General features: G+C 39.0%; 8 protein-coding genes across 8 annotated transcripts; 3 read left to right on the top strand and 5 right to left on the bottom strand.

The window, feature by feature from the left end:
- Positions 1–87: 87 nt before the first annotated feature.
- MSS51 (Mss51p) lies at positions 88–1305 on the bottom strand (the record flags this gene model as incomplete). Its single annotated transcript, XM_043193447.1, has 1 exon — positions 88–1305. The coding sequence occupies one exon, from the start codon at positions 1303–1305 to the stop codon at positions 88–90; it is 1218 nt and encodes a 405-aa protein (XP_043047456.1).
- Positions 1306–1613: 308 nt separating this feature from the next.
- On the bottom strand, positions 1614–3464 carry YOS9 (uncharacterized protein; the record flags this gene model as incomplete). The annotated part of the gene is made up of 1 exon (XM_043193446.1): positions 1614–3464. One exon carries the CDS (start codon positions 3462–3464, stop codon positions 1614–1616), a length of 1851 nt encoding a protein of 616 aa, XP_043047455.1.
- A 706-nt stretch (positions 3465–4170) lies between these two features.
- On the top strand, positions 4171–5541 carry KQ657_002691 (U2 snRNP complex subunit; the record flags this gene model as incomplete). The annotated part of the gene is made up of 1 exon (XM_043193445.1): positions 4171–5541. The coding sequence occupies one exon, from the start codon at positions 4171–4173 to the stop codon at positions 5539–5541; it is 1371 nt and encodes a 456-aa protein (XP_043047454.1).
- Positions 5542–5833: 292 nt separating this feature from the next.
- Positions 5834–8017, bottom strand: NUO78 (uncharacterized protein; the record flags this gene model as incomplete). The annotated part of the gene is made up of 1 exon (XM_043193444.1): positions 5834–8017. One exon carries the CDS (start codon positions 8015–8017, stop codon positions 5834–5836), a length of 2184 nt encoding a protein of 727 aa, XP_043047453.1.
- A 1307-nt stretch (positions 8018–9324) lies between these two features.
- KQ657_002689 (uncharacterized protein) lies at positions 9325–9957 on the bottom strand (the record flags this gene model as incomplete). Its single annotated transcript, XM_043193443.1, has 1 exon — positions 9325–9957. One exon carries the CDS (start codon positions 9955–9957, stop codon positions 9325–9327), a length of 633 nt encoding a protein of 210 aa, XP_043047452.1.
- A 1004-nt stretch (positions 9958–10961) lies between these two features.
- CHT3 (Cht3p) lies at positions 10962–13193 on the bottom strand (the record flags this gene model as incomplete). The annotated part of the gene is made up of 3 exons (XM_043193442.1): positions 10962–12686; positions 12958–12964; positions 13189–13193. 3 exons carry the CDS (start codon positions 13191–13193, stop codon positions 10962–10964), a joined length of 1737 nt encoding a protein of 578 aa, XP_043047451.1.
- Positions 13194–17251: 4058 nt separating this feature from the next.
- Positions 17252–18823, top strand: INO1 (inositol-3-phosphate synthase; the record flags this gene model as incomplete). The annotated part of the gene is made up of 1 exon (XM_043193441.1): positions 17252–18823. The coding sequence occupies one exon, from the start codon at positions 17252–17254 to the stop codon at positions 18821–18823; it is 1572 nt and encodes a 523-aa protein (XP_043047450.1).
- A 1631-nt stretch (positions 18824–20454) lies between these two features.
- KQ657_002686 (uncharacterized protein) lies at positions 20455–22104 on the top strand (the record flags this gene model as incomplete). Its single annotated transcript, XM_043193440.1, has 1 exon — positions 20455–22104. The coding sequence occupies one exon, from the start codon at positions 20455–20457 to the stop codon at positions 22102–22104; it is 1650 nt and encodes a 549-aa protein (XP_043047449.1).
- Positions 22105–23191: the final 1087 nt, after the last annotated feature.

Genomic DNA, 23191 nt, shown 5'->3' with positions numbered 1-23191 from the left:
AGAAAACAATATAACCTCGGTCGTCCCACGATTGAAGTCGGAAATTTTGAGCTATTTACAAGAAGTAGGCAACAAAGACAACTTTACCTAAACTTTAATGGCATGGTACCGTTTACCACGGAAAGCAAAGATGTCACTATTGGCTTGGAATGTTTCGGTAGGATTAGAATCGACCAAGTCTAATTTTGTCGACCCAAATGGGTTAGGGCATTGATCCATTAAAAAGTCCATTTCATCATGTAATGGATGGTTTTCCAACCATGCAATTTCACGAGCTGCATCGACTTCATGATAACCAGTAACATAAATTGGGCATTTGGATTCAAGTAAACCCTTGAGTGATTTATCCCAGTGTACGGAATCTGCTGTTTGGAACCCTGGATGGAAGAGGAAGAACACATCCAAATAAGGATCAAAGGGGAACAAATCTCCCATATCGTAGACCTCATGGAAGTAATGGGTATGATAATGCATTGTGAGTTGATCGTCATAACGCTTAATCAACGGTCTCCCGTGGGGTTGATCGGTCGATGTAAAAGTTCGCGTTTCAGGGTTGAAATAACATTCAGGCCCAATGAAATGCAACTCAAATTTGGTTTCTGGGAACAAATATCCAAACTGTTTCCAAACATAACCTGGAAGCATTGCTTCCATCTTGGCACCAATTATAAAAATTCTCATAGGACGTTCCTTAAATGTAACTTCAGAATCTTTACCCTTTGAAAATGGTGGATACAACGTGTAATGCAAAGCTGACATTGATCTCAATCCCTCGACAGACACGGGACCTTTGGGTTGAGCATCGTGTGGTGAATATTTATGTAAAATAGAAGCAATAGTCACAGGATATGTCAATACTTTCGAAGCAGCAGCCATATTGAATTCAGTATTCATGGGACTAAAGTCCCGGGTATAAAGAAAAGTATCCCAGTTGGATAAGTTTGGAGTAAAGTCGACTTCTTGAGCACCAGGGAATACGAACTCGTCAAACTTTCGTCCAGAACGTAGATCGTGTTCGTACAAGTTAACCTTCTTCAACAACTCATACTTCTTATTCTCATGATAATCATGATCATTAAGCCATGCTTCCTCGTCATGATGAGTGGGGATTCCAGAATAAGGGCATACAAAGTTGACTGATTTCTTCGTCACAGGACATAGGGCCCTGGACCGAATTAAAGCAGCCCTCGTGCGAATGTCTTCGTAAGGGGATTCATCCCAGGGATACATTTTGGTGTTAGATTCTTCAGGAGTCTTTTCAAGCGACAACATTTTCTTGAAGAAGGAAACGTGCCTTCTTGCCATCACGCACTGGCGGAGAGTCGGCTGTTGGAGCCGTGTGAGGTGAAGCATATTGACCATGACTTGATGTGGTGTACGGTTTAGTATGTAATCTGGTCTTCGCTGTAGATTTTTATTCAAAGTCAATTTTCGCTGGGGTGATCGAGTATATGCAGGATTTCGGATTTTGGTATTCGGTAAAACCGCATACAATTATCTGAATGACTACAGTCTATACTTATAGCTAATATCCGTGTGTCTCTATTTAGCTGTACGTTAAACCCATGATATATCCCTTTGTAATTGACAAATATGCACTATCTGAATGGCAATTATAACTCGTCGTGGAGCAATATTTGAGTGTCGGTCGTTTGAGAGTTTGCAGCTGTAATAGTTTGAGTTTCAATCGCCTTCCGAGTCTCGGTAACCTTCTGAGTCTCAGTAACTATCTCAGTTTCAGTAACCTGTTGCGTCTCAGTAACCTTTTCCGTCACCTTCTCTGTGACCTTCTCTGTGACCCTCTCTGTGACCTTCTCTGTGACCTTCTCTGTGACCTTCTCTGTGACCTTCTCTGTTTCAGTAACTTCCTGGGTAACCACCTGTGTCTCAGTTAGCTTCTCTGTTTCAGTAACCTCTATAATAGCATCTTCTGTTACCTTCTTTGTTACTGTGAATGCATCTTTAGTTGGTCTCCGATGTTTCATGTGTCTCTCCATGTCTTTCTTCATAGGTTGGCCCTCGTGAAACAGTTCAAAAGCATTCCTCATTGCCTTAGGCTTTATTACCTTCTGACCGAGTCTATTTAATTCTGTAATTGGATCAACGATTTGTACCGTCACTTCACCTTGTTCCATCTGTACTCTCACCAAATATTTATAGTACCCATATACATCAAACCCATGATACCAAAGAACAAACGAATCTTCCCATTTAACAAGCTCCTCTCTTGGGCTATACATTGAGCTTCCAATAGTATTGTGAAACGCAACCTGGAGCGACTTCTCTATGGCTTCAGGGTTAGATTCTATGCCCAGGTAAACAACTAGATTGACGATGCTAGCCACATCAGTACCTATCGGCCCTTCATTTTTATGGTGACCCACAAATGTCCCTTCGCCTAATGCTATAAGGGAATAGTCTGAAAGCAGTACCCGTAAATTCTTTCGAGGTTCCTTCAGTAACACTGAGAGATCCACGTAATCAAAGAACGTGTCAAGTGAGTGATGATGTTGAAGCATTTCTTCGCCAACCATCGCATTCTCATTAACTGATTTGCATTTGATGTTCGTGATGGAAGCATCCTTATAAACTGGAAGGAACTCTTCGACTTGACAAAGTGCTGGAAGCGAAATTTCCATAAGATATTGACATGTTCTAAGTTCTTGCACTGATAAGATTTGAGGTGTCCCCGACATTTTGGTTTCAGGATTACACTTGTAAATAACTTCCACCGTTCGATCAAGATTTCGAGACGCTTCGCATTGCTGACCGTTTAGCGTATGTTTAAGTGCACGTCTTGTGAATTGACGTCGAGCCCCATTCGATTCTGATTCGGAAACCAACTCGAAATCCTTGGGTTCAAGCTGGTTGGTTTCCCATTTGGATTTATTATCAAATTCATCCTTTGGAACAAATCGCAGAGCTTGTCTCTTATCAAAACTACCCAATTGGAATATCCGTTCCGGGACCATGGCTCTATGTTTCCCATGCTGCATCAAATATTGATGATCATTATGGAACTGGATGATCTTATCTCCAAAGCAATATCCATAAGACCAATATCCGTTTCCCAAACTATAATCAAAAGTACACTGTTTTAAGGAGAACGATTGTCCCACAACTTCAATACCTGTTGAGATTAATTGGGTCGTATTCATCTTGGTGTGGTTGTCGTAGTCGTTGTCGCCTGCCACTTGGTCCAAGATTTGAACATGTTTACTCTCAGGAATGCTACATAAATATGTCTTTTCAAAATCAGTACCTGCCTTACTTCGAACCATAGTAAACTTCAAAGTCAGATTTTGGTGCTTCAAGTAGTGTTGGGCAGCATCCAACGGAATCTGACTGTCTAAGATCTCAACATTATGTTTCACTCCTAATCGTTCGCCCAATACCTTTGGTTGATGTGCGGATGCAATTGCAATGGCAGCAAAATAAGTCAAGGCTACGTTCCACAGTAACATATTTCTCGAACGATAATGAACATTAACGTAGTACCCAGTGGTTTGGAACAACGAAGTTTTAGTGCGAAAACACCAAAACTTAAGTCAACCCAAACGAACTTCAAGCCAAATGAGCATTAATTCAGTCGACTGATTCTGCTTCTTATCAGGTAAACTATTTAGCCATTTATTTCACTTGTCTTCCCCATCATGAGTGACGAAATGTCTTCTGCTTCATCTACGGTGTCGAGTCTAATCCCTACTAAAGACACAAGCACAGTCCAGACCGGCCCTTCCCCTCAACCTGAACAAGAACCAGCAGAGACTCAATCAGGGGTAACTGTGTTTGATATCGCTCATGTGGTAGATACAAAAATTGGCGAGCTTTTAACGTCGTTGGAAGAGAGTAACTCAGAGATCAATGCTCGTCTAGATCAGTTGGCTTCCCGGGTTGTTGGCCTTCAAAAGCACACGGAACAAGAACCGGAATCTGAATTGACCTAAAAATATATATAAGGTATATACTAAGGAATACGCCACCATTCATACCCTGTTATTAATACGCTACTATGTGTACGCTACTAAATGTACATGGGGTAGTGACCAATGGTCTGACGACATTCTTTTGATACGACATTTACATCACCATCAAATGTCGTACCTCTCTAGTTAACAGAGAAGTATTGTAGAACTATACAAATTGGTCAAACCAAATTATCACAAGGTAATGGCAAAGAGAAGTAAGAATCAAGTCCGACGGGAGAAAGCAAAACTTCGTAAACTCACCTCCAATTCGGATAAACTCTCGGAGCCAGTACCTACTGACAGTGACACGATTCCCAATGACGCTACTCCCAATGAATCATCAACTAAAGAGGTAGAGGAAGGCAAACCAGACACAGTAGGATCCTCAGAGTTGTTTTCACAGTATAGTTCTGTGTTCCAGCAGTTTGCAACAGAAGACAGGCCAGTTAAAACCATCAAGGAAAAGAATGAGGAAGATGAAGATGCTAGTAATGATGATAATGATGATAATGATGATGATAGTAAAGTTGATAGTGATGATGAAGGTGACAGTACAGCATTATCTGCTAGACAACTAAGAAAACGAAACAAAGTCTCATTGGCAGCCTTAAAGGCCCTTTCAAGTAACCCCAGTGTGGTTGAACCAACAGATGTTGATGCCAAAGACCCATTTCTACATGTTTATATGAAACTACAGCTGAACGTTGTTCCTGTGCCGCAACATTGGTCGTCTAAACGAGACTTTCTCTCGGGCAGAAAGGGAATTGAAAAGCTCCCCTTCCAGCTCCCCAAATACATTGCTGATACGGGAATTCAAGAAATGAGAAACGTTGTAGAAGACGATTCACGGACTCTTAAACAACTGCAACGAGAAAGAGTCCAGCCCAAGATGGGGAAACTCGATATAGACTATCAGAAGTTACACGATGCATTTTTCAAGCATCAATCCAAACCCAGATTATATGCGTTTGGTGATGTTTATTACGAGGGAAGAGAGACCACAGATGATTATACGGAACAAATACAAGATATGAAGCCCGGTGTTATTTCCAACGACCTCAGACAAGCCATAGGGCTCACAGAAAGTTCTACGTCCAATGTCGCACCACCGTGGATAAGTGTTATGGAACGGCTAGGGAAGCCACCGTCGTACTCCAACTTCTTGATCCCGGGTCTAGACTTGGTCTATTCGAACACAGGCTATGTGTTGAATGCAACAACAGCAGTCGAAGCCACTAAACCTTCAGAGCATTGGGGAGTGTTACAGGAAGCGGTGGAGGAGGAAGAATCGGACGAAGAGTCGGACGAAGAAAGTCACGATAAGGCCGCAAGCGAACCTGCATATGACGAAAGCTCTCAAGAGGAGGAAGATCACGATGAGAAGGTCGAGATAGCTGAATATGGTAAGTATGGAGGAATATCGAAAGATAAAGAAGTCAGCGACAATGTCACCAATACTGCTGAAGATTCTTCTTCTACTCCTGGTTCTAAATTGTTATATCAAATACTCGAAGAAACGTCATCGACTTCCAAGTCAGGTTTACTAAACTCAGACAAAAAGTATCAAATATAGGGCAATACTTTCAGCATTAATAGGCATTACTACATCATTAGACTTTTAAACGTATGGAATATAAAGTTACCTTAGTGTATAAATATGTATAAGCTTTTATCTTTGACAGGTGGTCATCGAATAGAAGAGAATGACCGTAGTGATTCATGGGAATAATTGTAATCAATCAGTGCACCAACTAATCGGGCAAGCTTAAGCACCGGAGAGAAGGGAAAGGAACAATAATAATAAAACATCATGACATTATGCAAATTTTTTGGGTAAGAATTAGTTGATAATTACTACCTCTTGTTTAAAAGTTGATGTCGGGGTTTTCATCTTGAACCTTGTCGATCTTTGGACCAAATGTAGCAACACATCTTGCCATGGTTGGAGAAGATCTGGAAATAACATCTGTAAAGTAGAAATTGTTGATAGGATTCTTCAATAAATCTCCTACTTTCGATGATGATTTGTTTATGGAAATTAAGCTTTGAATACCAAGCTTAGCAACATCTTGAGACACAGGTTCAATAACATCGTGTCTAAGTAAATGTGGTGCAATATCAGCCATTCTGGTTCTAACTGCGTATATGTCGTCATAAGGTAAGGCAGCTCCCAAATATTCAGAAACAGCTCTAATAATCTTCCAATCTTCTCTGGCAACACCTGGTGCATTGGTAGCTGCACGAGTAACTTGTGTTCTACCTTCAGTGTTGATGTAAGTGGCACTCTTTTCGGTGTAAGCAGAACCAGGCAATATAACATCAGCAAATGAAGCACCCATGTCACCATGATGACCTTGGTAGATGACAAATGCATCCTTAGGAATTTCAGAGTTCTTAACCTCGTCAGCACCCAATAAATAGATGAACTTGGCCTTGGTGTTAGCAGTTTCTTCATTGTATGTAGCAAACCCGATATCCAAGGCACCAGCACGAGATGCTTCACGTTGTAAAACGTTAACACCGTTCCATTCTGGAGCAGCAAAGTTGGAGGAATTCTTAGAAGCAAATTCGGCAACTGCTTTATAAATGGAACCAGCATCCTTTGATTCAGCAACACCTGAGCCAACAATTATAAGTGGTTTCTTAGCACCAGCCAACTTCTTACCATATTCACCATTCAAAGCAGATTCCAAGGCCTTAACATCGGTACCCAAATGTTCAAGACCAAATGTAGAGTTGAATTCTTCACCTACAGAAGCAATTTCCAAGTCAGATCTCAACCAAACCTTTCTTATTCTGGCATTCAAGACAGCAGCTTCGAATCTTGGGTTAGTACCAATCAATAAGATTTGGTCGGCTTCTTCAATGCCATCAATGGTAGAATTGAAAATGTAGTTTGATCTGAAATCAGTTCCATGAGCATCAACAGCGAGTTTCACATCAGTAGTGGTGTTTTCGGAGCCCAAAGTGTTAGTTAAATCCTTCAAAGCCACCATAGATTCAACATCGGTCAATGCACCGGCAATAGCCTTGAATTCGTCACCTTTAGGAGCGACTTTGGAGTATGCAGAGGCAATACATGATAAAGCTTCATCCCAAGTAGCGGTTTCAAACTTATCACCATTTCTTATCAAGGGAGTAGTTAATCTTTGGGTCTTCAAACCATCACAGGCGAATCTAGTCTTATCAGAAATCCATTCTTCGTTAACATCATCGTTCAATCTTGGCAAGACTCTCATAACTTCAATACCTCTGGCATCAACTCTAACGTTTGAACCAACGGCATCATGGATATCAATGGTTTCGGTTCTCTTCAACTCCCAAGGTCTGGCTCTAAATGCATATGGTTTAGAGGTCAATGCACCGACAGGACACAAATCAATGATATTACCAGACATTTCTGAATTGATATTTCTTTCTACATAGGTACCAATTTGCATATCATTACCACGACCAGCGGTACCAAATTCTGGGGCACCTGCAATATCATTCAAGAATCTAACACATCTTGTACAATGGATACATCTGTTCATGGAAGTCTTAACCAATGGACCAATTGCCTTGTTTTCAACTGCTCTTTTACCAACCACTTCTTGGAATCTACCTCTATCACGACCATATCTATGAGATTGTTCTTGTAAGTCACATTCACCACCTTGATCACAGACTGGGCAATCCAATGGATGGTTTTGCAATAACATTTCGGTGACACCTTCTCTTGCCTTTTTAATTCTTTCAGAATCAGTATGAACCACCATTCCTTCTTGAACTGGAACAGCACATGAAGCAATCAATTTGGGCATTCTTTCAACATCAACAAGGCACATACGACAGTTCCCGGCAATGGCTAACTTATCATGGAAACAGTAACGAGGAATGGTCACACCTGCCTTGTCTGCAGCTTGAATAATAGAAGAACCGGCTTCAATGGAAACGGTTTTACCATCAACAGTAACATTGACTTCGGCCAATCTTCTGGTGGAAACAGAGAGATTCCGTCTGGTGGTGGCACTGGCACTTCTTAATATAGACGCTCTTGCTGCCAACATCGCTGTATATTATTATAATGTGGGTTTATAAAGGGAGGTCTCAAACCAGCTTTAAAGATCAGAGTTGATAATAATGTCTCTCCCTGTACCAGCAAACTGAGTTGGTTCACTTTGTAACTTGGTGTGTAGTAATGCCAATTTTCACCCAATCTGATTCGCTGGAAAAATTTTCGACCTCTAAAGGGCGGGTAACCCGTGATTTGTTACGAAAGTCTAATTTCTTATAGGTTGGTGCGATTAAGGGCAAGAGACAATGTCAGGCGATAGAGTTATGAGATGGACTGGATTGATATACAACGAAGTAGGTGAACGGTCGATTATAGCGGACGAAATATAATGGACGAAATATAATGGACATCTTTAATGGCGAGGAAGTGTGATATACTTTTGAGCGGGGTTGAATCTCAGTGTGGAAACCATTGAATGGGGTACATTGATATACCTTAATTCAATTATAACTGTGATGCAAAGCATTATTTTACTTGAACTGTTAATGTCATTATTATTCCATAATAATATAGCCCGGCGTTTCTGTACCTGACTGAGTCCACTTATCACCAGAGCCGTTGAATGTCGCACATAAAAGAGAAAATGTAGTTATGGACTCTATGATAATGAGCTCTACTTCATACGTTCTCGCGCAGACCGCATTTTTAACAACAGTTGGGTTTAATGTTTGCAGATGATGAGTGATGACAACTACCAGGATGTACTAAAATACTTGTATTCTCGCGTCACGTACATGTCTCCTATACGCTGCCTTTGTAGTGTTGCCTATAACGAAAACCGATACATATAAACGCAGTGCTGCATTAAACTACATAAACCATCAAGCAACCACACATCATGTATTCCGGGGTATGTTTAAGCTGATTTCTCTTGCAATTGACTCAAAAATATTGACGTGCGTTCATATACATGCATTCGCACAACAGTTTATTATTGTGAGTATCATGCACGCCACTTGCAACCGTAAATGGTAGAAGTAGTGGTTGTAGATTGATTGTAGTCATTTACTACGGTGATGAACCAAGTTCAAGCAAAGCAGACTGTTTTTGCCATTGCCATGCCACTACAGTTACGAGCTCAAGTGTCAACGAGTAGAATGAATTGCGAGATGGCTGGCTATTTCTTCAAGAAAATATAAATTCTTTTGTATTAAAATACATTGTATCGTATTCAAATACATTGTATTGTATTCAAATACATTGTAAAACAAAGTTTCACCTTATTAGTTCAGTTCATTGTGTTATGAATATCTTTCGTTACTATCTCATGATTACCATTATTCATTAATATAATGTTTTCTATTTTTGTTCCTCCTCACTCTTGCCACCTCCACTGACAGCTAGATATACAAGGAACCCAATTAAAAGGTACCTCCAGTTTTTCTCAATCCAAGACAAGTTCTCCTCTTCAGATACTAATTTCTCCTCCTGTACCTCAACCTTGTTTCCGTCTTCGTCCTCTACAACTTTCGTCACTATAACCTTTTGCATTGGTGGCTTCCTTATATTGCCCTTCTCTTTCTTCATTTGTGCTACATTGCTGAGGACGGGAGCAGGAGCTAATCCAATCTCCTTTATAACGGCAACCTCGCCTTCAGGGTGTTCTCCGCTGGAAATGCTGATACGTGCAATGTCTTTATTTTCGTCAAGATACAACCAGAATTGTAAACTCTGTAGAGGATTGGTTGCATTGGTAATGGATGAATACAAAAAGCATTCATGGTCTTTGAGATCATTGGTATTAAAGCATTGAGCCTGTTTCACCAGCTCATGACCCCCCCTTCTTTCATTCAAAGTAAACGTAGGACCTTCTGTACTTTCTTTATTGTATGACAAGACTCCAAACTCCTTTCGTCCATAATTGATCGTGATTTCCTGACAACTACCAAGTAAAACAAACAAAGCGAATTCTGTGAAAAGACTCAATTTCATCGTGCACTGAGTGTAATTTGTATGATATTATTAGCATGAACGTATGTTATCAACAGTTTCAGTTTCGGTTTAGCTGTCTACGAATTGTTGGTATAGGCACGACAATGACTAGCCTATATGGTCCCAGTACCTAAATGATCCACCATTACCAAGTACTACACCAGTAGACCTATATAAATGTCATTGGGCAGTGCATCCCAACAGTGTCAGCAATATCTAAGAGCATGTGGCACAAGAGGAGCGTCGTTGTCTTCCACGACATTCAAAGGCACTCTCTATGAGTTGTCCTCAATGTGGATGCTAACAGAATGGCTTTATTGCGAGAGACCTGTAAGAACTGGTGGAGCAGGCGATAAGGGTGTTGATATAGTGGGGAAATGGAACATAGAGAGTTATCTTAAAGAGTACATTGATACAAGGTCACATTCAAAGAATAAGCTAGCGGCTTCGACTACCCTTTTGGGTCTGGATTTAAGTCATGATGTTAATTTCATGGCTCAATGTAAAAATACCCATCTGAAAATACGACCAGCTACCATAAGGGAAATCATGGGTATTTATAATTATCATGTTCCTAATAGTTCTCATCAAGTGAACAATTTTATGTTTCTAATATCACCTCAAGTATTAACCAAACAAGGTTACCTGGCATTTGATACTTATCCTGTTCCGTTGATCCATCTTAGATTCACGTCTTTGACTTGTGAGAATCCAAGCAAGATTTATGAGCTAGAGCATTATAAAGGAGGAATATTGGAATCCTTTTACTTAAATCATCGAGCACAAGCTCTTTTGGAGGGCTTGGATCTCACACTTCATTTACAACGATTTCTTGGGCGTAGTATAATTGATAGAATATGAAAGGAGACCATATTTATTAGGATTAAAGTGATCTATACAAATAAAAAACTAAGCAAACAAACAAATAAAATCATAATGTAAAGCAATCATTTAATTAACGAGGGTATCATATGCATAAGAAGCAAAGGAGTGAAGTGTCTTAACTAGAAAAACCACTGGAAAAATCCTGGAACTGAATGAATAGTAGTGGTAGAGTATTGTGTTGTAGAGGGAATTGTGACCCAAGAAGTGGCAGTAACAGTTTCAGTGAAGGCCCATGTCACGACTCTTCTTGGTCTGGTTGATGAAGTAGAGTCTACTACTCCAAGATCAGATACTGGAGTTGTCTTTGATGAGAGAGTAACTTCCAACTCCAGATCAGTAGTGGCTAAAGCAGCAGATGTAAATGAGGGAACTGCGGAAGAAACTTCAGCAGATGTGAGCGCAGAAGAAACTTCAACTGTTGTTTCTGACTCGAGCTGAGCCTCAGTTGATGAAACAGGTGAAGAGACTGCTAAACTTGGTGATGATGATGTTGCGACTTCAGACAGACTTAGAGCGTCAACAATATCGGAAGTAGTAGATGATTTAGCTGTAAACCAAGGCAAAAGAGTACTTACTGAACTGGAAGAAGCTGCAGTTGAGGTTGCTGAAGCACTGGAGCTTGGACTGAAGGTACTGGAAGCTGCTGCAAAACTAGTAGCAGAGGTGGAAGCGCTGGAACTGGGACTGATGATAATTGGAGCCGTAGAGCTCTTGGAACTACTAAATGTGTTGGTAGTTAAAGTGGATAAAGTACTTGAAGTTGAGCTGGTAGAGGAAGTACTCAAAGCAAGCAATGGTGTACTGGTAGCTGAAGTACTTGATGTTGTACTGGTAGATGAAGTACTTGATGTTGTACTGGTAGATGAAGTTCTTGATATTTTGGAAGATGTCAAAGCTGGTGAACTTGAATCAATCAAAAGGTTCTTCATTTGTTCAACAAAGGTAGTACCCAGGGAGTCAGTATTAGCCCAGCCAGAAGACGCATCCCATAAAGAAATACCACCAAATTGAGGGCTATCTTTGATTAAATCTAAGTATTGTTCAACCGTTGAAGCGGAAGCATAACCAGTTCCAGCAGAATTCGAGGCAGCAGGTAATCCCAAATACAACTTAATGTTGGGGTTTGGAGAAACTGAAGTAGCATAATTGAGCCAAGTTTTCCAATTGAAATTAGGACCCAAATTGCAATAATTGTTATAGAATTGGATGAAAGCAAAATCAATATCGGATTTAGCCATGGCATCACCAACACTAGCATCAGGATAAGGACATTGAGGAGCAGCTGAAATGTAATATTGTTTGCTTGAATCAGTTGCAAAATATTGTCTCAATTTTGTCACTAATGCAGCATATCCGATAGGATTATTATTTTCGATATCCAAGTCAAATCCATCGACTATGGCATTATCAAATGGTCTTTCTTCAGTTCCACTTCCAGCACCAAACATATTCCATAAGGTACCAGCAAAAGTTTCAGCTTCTGAATCGCTTTGGAACCCATAAGCACCTGAAGCACCACCAAGGGAAAGTAAAACTTTCTTACCCATAGACTGACAATAAGTAATATCAGAGCCAATGGCTGGACAATGTAAAAGACCACTGGAAAAGGTGTCTCCACATTGGTTAGCGAAATTAAGTGCAACTGAAGGAAAAGCGGTCATGAACGAGACAAGCACAATATCCACAGATGAGGAGTCACAGTAATCTCTTAACCTTTCTTGTCCACCTCCACTATTTTGACCCCAATAAACGGCAACATTGGAGCTTGCTGAGGCATCAAAGGCCAATGCGAGTTTGGAGATTAAAGAAACTGCGAATAAAATAAGTAAGGAACGTGAGTACATCTTTTGATGAAAGTTTGCTAATACAGACAGTTAAATAATTCAACGGGGGTATCAAAGGGTATATATAGGAATTAGTTAAGGCTGTAATAGGCAGCAAGTGGAGGTATAAAAAAGGCAAAGGAATGGAAGGGTGTAGGAAGAGAAATTAGTTTAATGGAAAAGCTTGAAGTATTAAATATTAAATAATCAAAGTAAAGCTCAAAAGAGGAGGGGCATTCATTCTACTTTATATTCCAACATAGGAAAATGGGCACTATTCTTAATTATTCACGGCGTGTCTATAATTTTGTTAGTATTTGTCTTCAAATTGCAGCCAATGCTTATCATTGTACCATTTGGCACCCATTCATCTCGGCACATATTCTTTTTTAGGCAAGAGATCTCTAGTTAGTTGTGGCCGGCACACGTCCTTGAGACTCCGCTTTAGCCCTGACTGCATTCCTGTTTCTATTGTTCGTGTTACTACCGCTGTGGATAAGCCCATCTGGTAACAATAACACACACCATGTTCGCTGCAACCTTTTAATAAGTTTCCTAAAGGGGGAAGGAACACCAGCCAGCAATTAGAGCATCTATTCCCGAACACAATAAATGTAGTTCATCACTAAAATGCGCGATCTGTTATTTTGTCGTTCCAACTACAACCTGAATCTGGTAAGATTCCTTAACAGGATAATCGTGCGAAGGGATGCGAAGGGATACAATTTCGTGATAGTATAACAAGCTTTACAGGAGTCATCATACTAAGGTTAGGGCGACACGAAACATTGGATTGAATGGTGGAGCACCTATTCTACACAGAGAACCCATTTCCTATATAGGATGTTTTGTTCACCATGCTACATTAATGGGATGGGTTGAGAACCTTGATTTGCGATCTGGTAATTCGATCGGAATGTTTCAATTGATGTCTTTCTCTACAACCGTCAATACATTCCGTTTCATGGTCAACAAAATATGATCTACAGTTGTAAGGGGTTCAAAAGTGAGCAGCTTTAAGGTGGCTTCTCAGTTTTAAACCAAATGGTGGTAAGTTTATGCGCAGATTAAGCCCACTGAACTTTTGGTCTCGAAAGTTAGACTATGGACATACAACTTACTATTATTAAAGGGGTCCTCGTACAGTTTTGGCAGACCAAGGGCCATGTAATCAACATATGTAATATTTTCTTAGAGGGGAGGGTCTGCTTTCCCAATAATTAGTAGACGGATTATGTTCATTAGTCGATATTATGTTAGTCAACATATTGTTAGTCGACTTATTCTTTCACCCCCGGATAAAGTATAGCTCGTCAGGCAATATCGACTTTTGAATTTGTGCGGTAGCACCCCGAGACATCAAGTGTAGAGAAAATAAAATGTTAAATTTGCAAATGGCTGGTAGTCGCACCCCAACCTAGTAATTTGACGTACACCCTCTAAAATTATTACAACGAGATTCTCCATCTATGCAACCTGATGTTATCTATCTCGCAGACCATCACCCATTGTTAATCGCTTTATTGTGTGTAACATCGGAACCTTAGTGAGCAAAATGTGAATAAGCTGTTTACTCGACGGTAAGTACCTTTTTCTTGACTCTCTACACGATTTGCTCTTTCGCGTACCACCACTCCTCGTGTTTTGTTTATGATGGTTGACGGTGAAAGGAAGGTCCAGCCAAGATGCTATCGTACTATTGACAACAACTTTAATACAAACATTTAGTACAAACATTCAATTTACAAATGGCAACAATATGAATGCATTCGCATGACGAAACTCAACATGCTACCACCCAACACTCACTACTAATTTGCAATGTTTGAAATAGGCTTGTGTACAGCATAATTGTGTTGTACTTTTTTCTTCGGTCCTGTTTATACTTTTAGTTATAGTTTAACAATCTGGTCATAATTTGGGGCCATTGAAAGTTCAAGTAATAGCACCACCTTGTGTAGTATTCTTTACAATCGATGTACAATCAAATTCCTACACATGTCAGATTTTGTTCTTTACTGAGTCATTCATTTTGAAGTTTGTGGTAAAGAAGTTATATTTTAACTGACATCATTGAATTTTTTGGCCTCGACCCATTGTTGTCTATAAGATGGAGGCTGGTACTGTTGAAGTTTTACTCTTTAAGAAAGAAATTTGAAAAAAATCTCCTATTGTTGGTCTGGCGAACATTCAAAAAGCTGGTACGTCTTTCCTCAACTGGTCATGTTATTGATTGTTCTTACAAGAAGAGCGGATGCATATTTCGTAACACAATCTCTCTCTGACGGGGACGAAGTGAAAATGCACCACGATGAAACTGGAGGACTAGTATTAATACATGTGATGTGGCACGTGACAAAGCAATTTTGTCTGGTTTCAACACGAAGTCAATGTAGTTTCTTTTAATTAGGTAATGAGTTGTCGTTTAAAAAGTAAGAAATCAGTACGAACTTTTGTTTATTGCAAAATCGGCCATATGCATATTCATTTCGTTTCTTACATAGAGGAGGACTACAGTTTTTATATATGGGCTTTCAATAAAAGGAAGTTCATGTTTTTTCAAAGATTTAAATATTCGATAGGAAGACTATAAACTTCATTCGAATTATACAAAAAGCCATGAGTAAACTCCAGGATGTGGGATGTTGCCTGTATTTGCCTGCGAGGCTTTAGAGGAAGTAGCAGAGGTGCCTATGACACGAATTGAAAGGTAATTAGGGAATCACCAAAACTCAAACCAAACCACGAAGAGTGCCAGATCAACCCCATGGGATATTTTCTTCGTTGAGAAAGAAGTATTATGCCCTAGAATTGTAGAGGACAGGGAAATGGCCTGTTCACGTTTATTACAGTCAGGCAGTAGGGCTAGCTGCGAAGTTCACCACCTACATGAGAATGCCTGTTCTCAATAAAGCTATAAAATAGAACAGAATCCCCAGGAACAAGACCTATCATTGGGTCCAACTCTACGTTGCATATAACCTAATGTTTTACGTTCTGCTACTATTAAAAATGCTATACTTAATAATACTGATGGAAGCATTTTTAATAATTCTATAAATTGTAACATATTTAGTTATTGATATAGCCCCTATAACAGATAATATTAATGTTAATCAAGTTATCATTGTTAATACAGCATATTCAGTTTGATTGCCTACTGTTACTAATTCTGATGTTACTAATTCATCTATTTTCATTATTATTCCGTATGTTTCACTAACGGTTTTAAACATATCGTTATTATTGTCATAAATAATGATTAGAATAGAGCTCCATTTGCCCCAGTAGACCACATTGGGCCCTCAAAATAAGATGAAAGTTTACGGTGTATACAAAAGAAGCTAAGACTCCAACCACATATTACACTACATTTTTGTAGAAATATGTTTCTTTAGAATATAAACTAAATTTCTCTTAATAAATTAACTCACCTTACTAACACGCAAGAAATATTCAATATCAACTGTACTGTCATACTATCATACTCTGATACTTATCAACATTTCATATTCTCATAACAGGAAGTTTGTCATGGTTTGTTTAAAGTGAAATTACCATTTGGAGTTCAATTTTTGTGAACAACCCCTTCTCTCCCCTTTACTTCACCGCTGATACAGCAGTCTCCACACCGTCACAGGTTGCGGTTTTTACACAGTTCAAGGCTCAACCAGTAGGTGATCTGGGATCAAATCTTATTACCCAATTAGGCAGGCAAGTCGAGTTTGTGCTACAATTCTCGCCGAAATACACCTGCTGTCCATAACTAACAAAACTACTGTACAGTGCCCAATAACCTATACAGGGTACATATACTCTATTGTTCTCGCTTCCCAACATCATCAACACCCATAACTTAACCCCCTCCTTTGGGTATATTTGGGTACAAACAACTTGAAACTGATTTCCATGACGACCCTGGATTGGAAATGAAATGCTACTCGGCAATATTCAACACAGCTCAGCAGAGAAACTAATCGAACATAGGATCAGTTCTTATAGTTCTTATAACACAAAGCAAGAACAACTGCTTCGTGGTAAACACGATTCCTTTGTGTACAAATAGTATTTCCCCAACAAATGCTTAGCGTTGCACGAGGCAGTGTTAAGTAGATCAATCGCTCGACGAAAGTATACTAAGTTGAATACTAACGTAGTTCTAAGTTATATACCCAATTGCTATCTAATTAGGGGCGGGCACTCGTAGTTATTAGATAGCAATTATATGTTCATTCAAGAACTTCAGATGTCCACTATAAATCTGGAGCTGATCAAGAGAGCAACTAAATCTCTCATTCACATGTGATTGCTTCATAGGAAACAAAGGTTTAGGGGTAAACCTGTATATTTGGTTCAGAAACAATAGGACAATTTTGTATTCCGGCGAAATTTCGGCGGGTAGTAGTTTGTGTTAGTACTATAACATCCACCAATACCGTGGGAAATAAACCTAAGGGTGGCCCACTTCCCCTATTTTTGAACTCAAGTCCAAGTAGCATAAATAGCAGACAATATTTCCATTTTTCTTCAAAAGTCTACTTTAGTTTTTCTTTTCTTTATTCTTCATTCAATCTTCTCATACAATCATGGCTTCTAAAATTAAGTTCAACTCTGACAAGGCTACCGAAAGGGACGGTGCTTTATACACCAAGTTCAAATACGAAAACTCTATTGTCTCTACTGATGCTGCTACTGGTTCTCTTCAAGTCACCCCTACCAGTGTGGACTATGAATTCAAGGTTGACTTGAAGGTTCCTAAGTTAGGTCTTATGTTGGTCGGTTTAGGTGGTAACAACGGTACTACCCTTCAAGCTGCTGTTTTGGCTAACAAACACAACATCTCTTTTGAAAACAAAGAAGGTGTTGTTGAGCCAAACTACTATGGTTCTGTTACTCAATCTTCTACTATTAAGTTGGGTGTTGATGCTTCTGGGAACGATGTCTATGCTCCTTTCAATTCCGTCTTACCTTTTGTCAGCCCTAACGACTTTGTTGTTGGTGGTTGGGATATTTCCAGTGTCCCTGCTGATAAGGCTATGAAGAGAGCTCAAGTTTTAGACGTTGATTTACAAAAGAAATTGCGTCCATACTTGGAAGGGAAAACTCCATTGAAGTCTGTCTACTACCCCGATTTCATAGCAATGAACCAAAAGGAAAGAGCTGATAACGTTATCAACGTTGACTCTAAGGGTGAAGTAGTTACTGACAGAAAATGGGCTGATGTTGAACAAATCAGAAAGGATATCAACGAATTCAAGACTGCCAACAAGTTGGATAAGGTTATCGTATTGTGGACTGCCAACACTGAAAGATACGCTGATGTTGTTGCTGGTGTTAACGACACTGCTGACAACGTAGTCCAATCCATTAAGAACAACCATGCTGAAATTGCTCCATCTACTGTCTTTGCCGTTGCATGTATTTTAGAAAAGGTTCCTTTCATCAATGGTTCTCCACAAAACACCTTTGTTCCAGGTGTTTTGGAATTGGCTGAAAAGCACCAATCATTCATTGGTGGTGATGACTTTAAATCTGGTCAAACTAAGATGAAGTCTGTTTTGGCTCAATTTTTGGTCGATGCTGGTATCAGACCAATTTCTATTGCTTCATATAACCATTTGGGTAATAATGATGGTTATAACTTGTCATCACCTTTACAATTCAAATCCAAGGAAATCTCCAAGCAATCTGTTGTTGATGACATTATTGACAGTAATAAAATCTTGTATAATGACAAGAAGGGTAAGACTATTGACCATTGCATTGTCATTAAGTATTTGAATGCTGTTAAGGATTCCAAGGTAGCAATGGATGAATACTACTCCGAATTGATGTTGGGTGGCCACAATAAGATCAGTATTCATAACGTCTGTGAAGACTCTTTATTGGCCACACCATTAATCATTGATTTGGTTGTGATGACCGAATTCTTCCAAAGAATTACATACAAGAAGGAACTGGATTCTGACGATAAATATGAAAACTTCTATGCTGTCTTGACATTATTGTCATACTGGTTGAAGGCTCCATTGGCCAAGCCTGGATTCCAACCTATCAATGGGTTGAACAAACAAAGACTTGCTATTGAGAACTTGTTGAGATTATTGGTAGGATTACCAGTTAACAACGATTTAAGATTCGAAGAAAGATTACTTTGAGTAGGTTAAAATGTTTCTGTTAGTTATTCCCTTTTAATTCATATTTTAATTTTGGCGTATATATTCACCAATGTTTCTTATCTGGAACAATATTACCGCGATAGAGATCTACATAATCGACTAAGCGGATTACTTATACTTGATTATGCTTTTTAGATGACTATATTAATTAATTCGTCAACCAGATTCACATATTTAATAATGTAGACTGTATGTGATGGTGGTGATAAGCTGCTTTTGTACTACACACAATTTCTCGAAAAGGAAACAGTCCGCTTTGTAAGTTAAAGAATTGCCTAATTAAGACAAGTGCGCTTTCTTGTCAATCCTGGGGTTGATAAGAGCTATTACAAAAACTGTTGAACGATTATTCGAATGCAAAAGAGACTGCAACAGTGCAACCAGAAGAGATCAAAATGCAGCTTAAGGATATGAATTAAGTGGATTCGTTCAAAGGTCTGATTTAGGGACAAATAATAACCATTTGGTAGTGATAGAAAATACGGGACTTTGGAAAGCACAAAGCTAAATTGATAGTATTTATCTCTCCACATTTCAGCAATAGAAGTTGATCTAACTTATAACAAAGATAAACATAGTTCACATTGTGCGATTAAGTATAGAAGTAACTATTAGTTTGTTTGCTCGTCTCGAATCATTATCTTATTTCCGGATTACCTCTTTTGGCAGTAGGCCCGACAACAGTCAACCCCATCTCTGATACTGGTTAGAGGAGACAGCAAGCACATTCGAAATAACCCTAATTGCTTTGATTTCAAAGGAAAACGGTGTTACTTTACGTACTCAGATGTGGTTCGAATTACCTGTTTGGCTGTGACCATTGGATTACTGTTCTACTATTGCGGGGAAGGTACCTGCCATCGTCGTCTTGTGGTAATATGTTAGTTTTTAGTGTATGACCAGGAATCCTAACTAACAATATAACCGCGCAATTGAGGATCACTCTAATAGTAGAAACAGTTTCAGAACAAAAATCATTAGATCTTCATCGTAACTGTTTTACCATAAGTTCCCGGTCACGTCATCTTGTGTGGAGCAAATTGTACACCATAAACGGCTGGAAAAACTTTCCTTAAGGTTTAGAAAAGCTCCTTTCCATCCCTACACGTTTTTTGTTCTCACGTCTCACCTCTCTCCGATAGTTGAGCTGTAGATGTCTATATCTTCCGTAGCTGTAGTTTTGCCACGCATTATAGTATGAACGTCTGAGGATCTGAAAGCGGGATTACGTTGGGTAATGCATTGGCTCAATGGGCGGAATTAAACAAAGGGTGCGGATGATTCTCAAAGTGGTAATTGCATTATGTTCCACTATTAGTTCTACAGAACATAGTAGTGTAGATTATTCAGTCAGCTGTAAGCAGATAGCTCACCCATTCATAGCCATTTTGTGATCACCTGTAAGCGGGAAGTTGAAAAATAAAGTATCGATCGTAGGCGATAACTAATTCAATATGTGGGGCACTGTGTTGATAAGGTATAAAAACCATCATGATCCTCTACAAAAGTTTATTAGATTTCATATAATTTCTAATTTGATCAAGTAAAACGACTTGTACCTACTACAACAAGCTTTACAGATTACACAACATATATTTATTTTGAACAATATGACAGAGGCTGATATCGTCCCTGGTACCGTTCATTTGGTTGATATAGAGGGTTTCCTTCATGTCAAGAAGGAAACAGGCTCTAAACATAATATTATTCTTGTACCTCAACCAACTTCTAACCCCAATGACCCTCTTAGATGGTCAAAAACTAAAAAGAACTTACAATTTTTGCTTGTATGGTTCTGGGCTTTCATGTTGGCTGTTAGTGTGGCCTTTTTCGGTTCGTTATATGGAGTTTGGATATCAGAAGAAGGGTATACTATTGTTAAATTGAACAACATGGTGGGATTGCTTTATGCTTTCCTAGGTATTGGCGTGATTACGTTACAACCAACTGCAATGAAATTGGGTAGACGTTTCGTCTACTTGATATGTTCCGTCATTTCTTTAGTGGCTTTGGCTGTTGGTGGAAGCGCAAAATCAATAGCTTATCTTTATGCTTACGGTATTTTAAGCGGATATTCAGCAGCACCTGTTGATTCTTTGGTAGAAATCAGTGTTACTGATACCTTCTTCAAACATGAAACTGCTACGTATTTGGGTTACGTTTTATTGGCCCTTTATGCTGGTTCTTTCTTGGGCCCTACAGCTGCTGGTTTTATTGTTGAAAAGCATAGCTGGAGATGGACCTATTGGACTCAAATAATCATTATTGGGGTCACATTTATTGTTCAAATCTTCTGTATGCGTGAAACTTTGTTCAGTAGACTGAGATACACGAAGAATGACAACCTTGAAGATAATATTCTTTCTCAAATCCAGTCCCATGTCAGTGGTGCATTACCAGAAGAATCGGAGAAACAATATAGTGCTGAAACTGATAACGTTTCTTTATCTCAAGATATTGAAAACATGGGAGAAGTGGATCCAACTATTGCACCTCGTACTTACATGGAAAAGTTGAAACCTTATGAAATAACGTACAATGATGAACGTTCTTGGTTGGTTATATTCTTGAGACCATTTGTTTGCTACTTCCCAGGTATTATTTACGGTGCTTTGGTCTATGGTGCTCAAATTGCATGGCTTTCATTATTAACTACAACACAAGCTACTTTGTTTGGTGCCCCACCATATAACTTTGCTCCAGACATGGTTGGTACTACTGGTGTGGCAGCTTTTATTGGTGCTACCTTTGGTATGCTTTATGGGGGTAAATTCTCTGATTACTTGATTATTCGTTTGTCAGAGAGAAACAAAGGTGTTTTTGAACCAGAATTCAGATTATGGGCCATGATTATTCCAACATTAATCAACGCTGCTGGTATTCTTGCTTACGGGTTGGGTATCAATAATGGTGTCCACTGGGCAATCCCGGTAATTATCGGTAAAGGATTCTTAGGTTTTTCTATGAGTGCTACTGGTTCAATTACATTGACATACGCTATTGACTGTTATCCTAAGATGGCTAGTGACGCATTTGTATTGATGCTATTCATCCGTAACTGTATTGGTTGTGGCTTTACATTCGGGTTTGAACACTGGTTGATTGCATGTGGATTAAGTCAATTGACTTGGTTGTTGTTCATGATTAGTATTATCATAAACGGTTCGTTTATCTTCTTCCTAAAATGGGGTAAAGATTTCAGAAGAATGACAGCCAAAAGATACTTGAGGTTGGCTAAAACTGGTGGGTCAACTCACTAAAAAAGATCTTCGTTTCAGAATGTGTAATCTTTGATGACTAGAACAGAATGTAGTAGAGCTACGTATGTTTCATTTTAGTATCACATTAGTTAATGGTAATCTACGAATTTCTTGCTTTTATAATACGATAAGATCAAATATGTAGAAAATTAATATGAAATAATACTGAAGGAATACAATTGAATACATAGCCATAAGCTCGTTTGACAATAGGAATATTCAAGAACTTTATCTCAAATTGCACAAGGAACTTTTTACCTAATGTATTTTATATATTGGGTTGTGGCATACTCACGTCCAAACAAAGAATAATTTTATTGTCAAACTGGACAACATCAACAGTGCAAGTGACATTAAGCTCAGTGAAATGGGGTTGATATGACCGTACCACTTTTGGTGCAAATATGTACTGTTCAATACAGCACAAAATAAAATGTTGTCGTGTTGAAAAATACGAGCATTCTCGTGACATATATGTACGTTGGAGTCGGACAAGGAAGCAATAATTAACTGGTTTTCAATACAATAAAGACACAGACATACGATTTTTTAACTACTCATTCTTATCATGATCCATTTTATAGGTAATGGTGTCAAGGTCTTTATACCAAATTCGTAGGTCGTAGTTAACACTAAAGAACCCTCCACAGGTCAAGTCTATGAAGCATGAAGTATAAGCAACTAAACTTCAGTGGTGTTTTTGACCCATTTATGCAGGTGTATGCTTTGCATCAGCCGTTTGTTGAATAATGTACAAACGTGCAAGAGACCAAGATGGTTTGTCAGAAGATCTTCGTCACGAAACACAAAACTGACCTCGGTTCAGTATAGTCAATGCGTAATTCGCTTACGATGATACCCAACAAAAGTCGGTGGCCTTTACAATATATCACACTAAATACTAAATTCATTTCAAACAGTTGGGTTTCAATTAAATTCTCGCCACTGATGGGCTGTAAGTACCCAACTCACATTTGTAGGGAGACAAAACATCATGTATTTGAAGCCGATTTTTGGGTGCGTCCACAGATATCCTAACGCTTGCAATGGATTTTTGAGCCTATTGTAATAGCCGACAAAACTTTTG

This window comes from Scheffersomyces spartinae (genome assembly GCF_019049425.1).
Source record: "Scheffersomyces spartinae strain ARV_011 chromosome Unknown scaffold_22, whole genome shotgun sequence".
Lineage (NCBI taxonomy): Eukaryota > Fungi > Ascomycota > Pichiomycetes > Serinales > Debaryomycetaceae > Lizanozyma > Lizanozyma spartinae.
Note: the sequence above shows the minus strand (reverse complement) of the source record. Positions and strands in the feature narration are given on the sequence as shown.